General features: G+C 38.1%; 1 protein-coding gene across 1 annotated transcript; it reads left to right on the top strand.

Annotated features, from left to right (window-relative positions):
- The first annotated feature begins 3,915 nt into the window (after positions 1-3,915).
- On the top strand, positions 3,916-4,662 carry LOC103199276 (keratin-associated protein 24-1). The gene has a single exon (XM_007943528.1). It carries the CDS (start codon positions 3,916-3,918, stop codon positions 4,660-4,662), a length of 747 nt encoding a protein of 248 aa, XP_007941719.1.
- The last annotated feature ends 243 nt before the right edge of the window (positions 4,663-4,905 follow it).

Raw genomic sequence — 4,905 nt, 5'->3', positions numbered from 1 at the left:
AATTTGAGAAATCAAGCTGTCCTTGCAAATCTCTGAGTCTAATTGTTTGGAATTGAATCACACCAAGTGCAGTGGGAGTATGTTGTAAATTCTCATGATTTCAATATCGGTTGTGTTATATGATGCTCTTCTACATTATTTATTTTGCTAGATTTACACTAGAAGCCCTCATGGCACAAACAGTTAAGCACTTGAGTTGGCAGATTCAATCTACACAGCTTCTCCAGGAGAAAAAGACTTGTGATCAGTTCCCAGAAAGATTATAGTCAAGAAAAGCCTACAGAGAAGTTCTGCTCTGTCATGTGGCATCATTATCACTCAAAAATGAACTTCATAGCACCTGACAACTACAATTACACTACTGTAAGTGATATTAATTTTAAATACCCCATTATTTTATGCTAAGAGGGAAGGGGAGTATGCGTCTTCACAGGTGACTACCTTATTATTTTTTTTTTTGTTTGTTTTTTTCCCTTTCTCCAAACCTGCTACAATTAACCATAAGATACAAGAACTAGAGGTTACAATGGATGATACAGAGATGCACAAATAAGGTTTCATCAACCTCTGGAGATTCTATATACCATTAGGATCCATCAACTTTGTGGAAAGTTGGCCATCAACTGCCTTATGCATCTTCCCTCTGATGTTTCTGACCTTAAAACTGACATTTTCTGCCCAAAATCCCAGGACTCTCTTTTTCCAAAAATTTTGCTGACAATATGGTTCCCTGATCTTGACCCTTTCACCTGAGAAAAATTCCACACAGCTGGAAAATGTATTTAATAAAGAGTTGCTTAGTGTGACTTTATAAAATCAATACTGGGAGAAGTTTTGAGAAAACTCAAAGACATGTTTGGAGAATGTCTGTAGATTAAAGTCAGGGTACATTAAAAAATTCTTTCTGAGAAGTAGAGAACAATGAGATAAAGTTAATTGTCTGCTATAAGGACAGAAACTTTTTAAAAAAATTTTATTGTGATTTGGATGAAAGTTTACAAAGCAAATTCATTTTCCATGCAGCCGTTCATATATACTTTGTCTAATGACATTGACTACAATTTCCCACAATGCAACAGTTCTCCTCCCACTTCCTCCCCATAGTTACCTCTTTCCTGTGTCCTTCTCTCCCATGTACTTCTGTCCTCCCAGCTGTCTCTCTGTGTATACATAGCCTTTCGATTCTCCCATGATGGATCTTTCCAAGGAGTGTATCTACCTGATGTAGACAGCTCATATGCCTGTCTTTTGTTGGGCTGGAAGCCACAGGAGTGGGTTAATTCTAGACCTGAAGGGCAGTTAAGAGCCATAATCTCAGGGGTTCTACCAGGTTCTATCAGACCAATAAACCTGCTCCTCTTTTTTCTTTTCTTTTATGATTTTGACTTTTGTTCCACATTTTTCTCTCACTCTATCCAGGATCTCCTACAGAGATCTCCCTCCAAGTGGTTGGCAGTGGTAGCCAGGAACCTTCTGGTTCTTCTGGTTTCATAGATATATACCCTGAAGATCACATGGTATACCAATCTCTTGGACTAATTGTCCATGCATCTTTGGTTTTCTTCATTCTTCTTTGCTCTGGATGAGGAGAGACCCATCATTGCATCTAGATGGCTGCTTGCAAGCTTTTAAGATCTCAGTCGCTACTCACCAAAATAGAATGTGGAACAATGTTTTTATGTAGTATGTTATGCCAACTGAGCTTGATGTCCCCTGTGACCATGGTCCTGAGCCCACAGGTCTACTTTCTCATTCCTTCTGGGTAGCTAGCTGTGGCCAACAAATGAGTTCAACCTTGTCCCTAATCAGCTGTACTATATACCTGGACATTCTTACAGGACGTACAAATATACTTGCAGAAATATTGTCTTCCAATCCTATATTTGGTCATAGGCACCCAGCATAGACATATCTAATTGTCCAGCCTGGAGGACAGCAACTTTTAAGAACTATCCCAACAGCTTATCCTAGCTAAATGAGCCTGTTCTATCCTGTCTGAACTAATTTGCTGTTACAAGCACATTGTTGTTTTCAATTCAGTGAAGGATGTATGTATAAACTATAGCCTAAATTTCCAATAACAGATATCTATTCTCCATTTAAAGTAAAATCTTAAAAAAATCCCTTCAGCTTTCACCACAAGTCTATTTAATATGTACAGTACCTATAACAACTATACAGGTTATTCAAACAAAACTTTTAAATGTAGTAGTCATTCCTTCTTTTCTGCATAGACCAAAAATAACTATATTATTCAATAAAGAAGTAAAATAAAATCTATGTGCAAAAGTAAGCAAGTTAAGGATAACTAAAATTTATTTGAGGATAAAATGGAAAAATAAATGTTATAGACTTGACAACGAACAGAATTTACAAGCAAGGCAAAGGAATGTGTATTTTAATCAGTCTTAAAATAAAACTTGTCTTTATTGATATTACACATTAACAGGATTCTTTATAAAAGAGCTCACAGAGAAGTCTTACTTGTTTAGCAAACACTGACCCATGGGGGGAAGTTTATTTTTAGCCTTGTATAAGTCACTGAGTCTCACAGAGATTGCTATGAGTCTTCCAGAAGAAATGCCCCAAACACATCAGATAAGAGGTAGTCATCAGCTTGTGGCCTGGTACAGGCTGTAGTATAGCATCCATCTTTAGGAACCAGTTTTTTCTTTTAATAGTTTAATATTTCATCCTTCCTTTTGAACAATAATATTGTGATAGTCAGGAGCTCTGGTAACATAGTGCCTAAGGCACTTGACTGCTAACCAGAAGGCTGGTGTTTCAAACCCACCAGCCACTCATCAGAAGGAAAGTTGGGCAATCTACTTCCATAGTGATACTGCCTCAGAAACCTAAGGAGGGTTCGATATGAGTCGAGTCAGACTAGATGACAAATAACAACAACATTGCGATAGTCAAATCTTTTGACATTTTTCAAAGTACAAATAATCCCCAATTTAGAACATCTCCATTCTTATGACTTCATTGTAAGTAGAGTTCTGATGTACGCTTTGGTTATGTATTTATTTATTTATAGTTTTTATTATAATTGTCTTTTATCAGTATCTTTATAAATCTGATCTTTATTTATCTCTTGTGTTTAGAGACATTACATTAATCTTACAGATATATTTTAACATTGTATGTAGTGCATATTACTAATGATAAGATGTACCAAGAAAAAGCTCGTCATAAGTGAGGTTTGTTGTCACCTGAATATGTTGCAAATCGGGCACTACCTGTAAAGATGAAGTCTGGCAGTATTTTGCAGTAGTCTAAAGAATGGAAGGAGTCCCTAGGTGGTTAAGTACACAACTGCTAACTGAAAGGTTGATAGTTCAAGCCCCCACTCACCCCACCCAACACCTCAGAAGAAAGCTTAGCAATTTGATTCCAGAAGGTTACAGCATTGTAAACTATGAAGTCATTCTACTCTGCACACATATGGTTACCATGAGTGGGAATCAGCTCTATAGCAACTGGTTTGTTTTAGTTTAAAGAGTGGAAAAGTACAGGTTGCTTGCTTCACTTGAATCCTTGTTAATCTTTTAATAACCATGCTGCAGAAGCCCATAGACACATGAATACTTGTTAATCACTGATTGACAGATGAGAGTTTACCTATTAACATTAAATCACTATTCACTGAACTTATGGACTATAGCTGATGAATGGTGAGTGACGGTCAAGGTGACAATTATAGATACTTTGAAGAATCAAAATAAACTTATTTTATATGAGTGTGAAGACATCAGCAGCTAAACAACACACTAATGAGATGTTACCTTATTATTGTCCCAGGAAATAGGAAGTAAAACAGTCTGGAAAGGCTGTCAACACCCACCAATGAAGATATATAAAGTCCTCAGTCTAATCCCTTCATGCTCACCACCGAGTATACACTCAGGCTCCATGTCTGTTCTGGGCTGTTCTAGGGTTTGCAGTGTCATACCCTGCAGAACTCACTGTTACATCCCTATGAATCCTTCTATTGCTCTTTGTACTAATGATGTCAATCCTGTCTTTGGACTCTGCTTACCCAGTAGCTACCAAGGAAACCTCTGGCTCCTGGATAACTGCCAAGGGTCCTACGTTGAAGCCCCCAGCTGTGAATTACCCAGCTGTGAACTCAAGACCTGCACCACTTGTTGTGAATCATCAAATGCCTGTGTGCCCTGCAACTCTCCATCACCAGGGAAAGAACAAAGTGCTTGTGAAACTCCCAACATCAGAGCCAGCCCCAGCTGCAGCCCATGCCCTCACAAGAAGGGGTATGTATCCAATTACTACATACCCACTCGATATGCATCTAAAACCTGCCAGACCCTTCGCAATGACAACAACTGCTTTGCACAATGTAACTTCTTGTCCAAGAGCCACAGACCCATAAGCTACTGCAGGCTACCCAACTTGGGTTATAGAAACTTCCAAAATCTTGGCTTCATCCCCAGTGGCTTCTCACCATCATGTTACATTGCCAGCAGCTGCCAACCCCAAAGCTATTTAACAAGAAATTTCCAAAATCTGAATTCCAGGACTTTAAGCTGCCGACCACTGAGCTATTTACCTAGAAGCTACAGGTCTCTGAGCTGTATACCTAGTACCTTCCCACCTCTAAGGTATTTGTGCAATGGTATCAAACCTTGGAATTGCTATTGATCAATTAAGTACTTATAGCAGATGGAAATTGCTCAATCAGGCAGATTTATGTTATCTTCTCTAATTTTTTGCTGAACCACTTTATATATCTTAAGAATGATATTAGATTAATGTCAAATAGAACTCCAGGGCTTATTTACAAATGTTCAAATGTTATGGCCTGCTAGGGTTCCTTTTTTTTTTTTTTTCTTTTCTTGCTCTGTTAAAGCCTGTGTTGAAGCCTGATGCTGAAGATCGTATAAA

Source organism: Orycteropus afer, unplaced genomic scaffold (assembly GCF_000298275.1).
Source record: "Orycteropus afer afer isolate SDZICR_OR568_19922 unplaced genomic scaffold, OryAfe1.0 scaffold00108, whole genome shotgun sequence".
Lineage (NCBI taxonomy): Eukaryota > Metazoa > Chordata > Mammalia > Tubulidentata > Orycteropodidae > Orycteropus > Orycteropus afer.
Note: the sequence above shows the minus strand (reverse complement) of the source record. Positions and strands in the feature narration are given on the sequence as shown.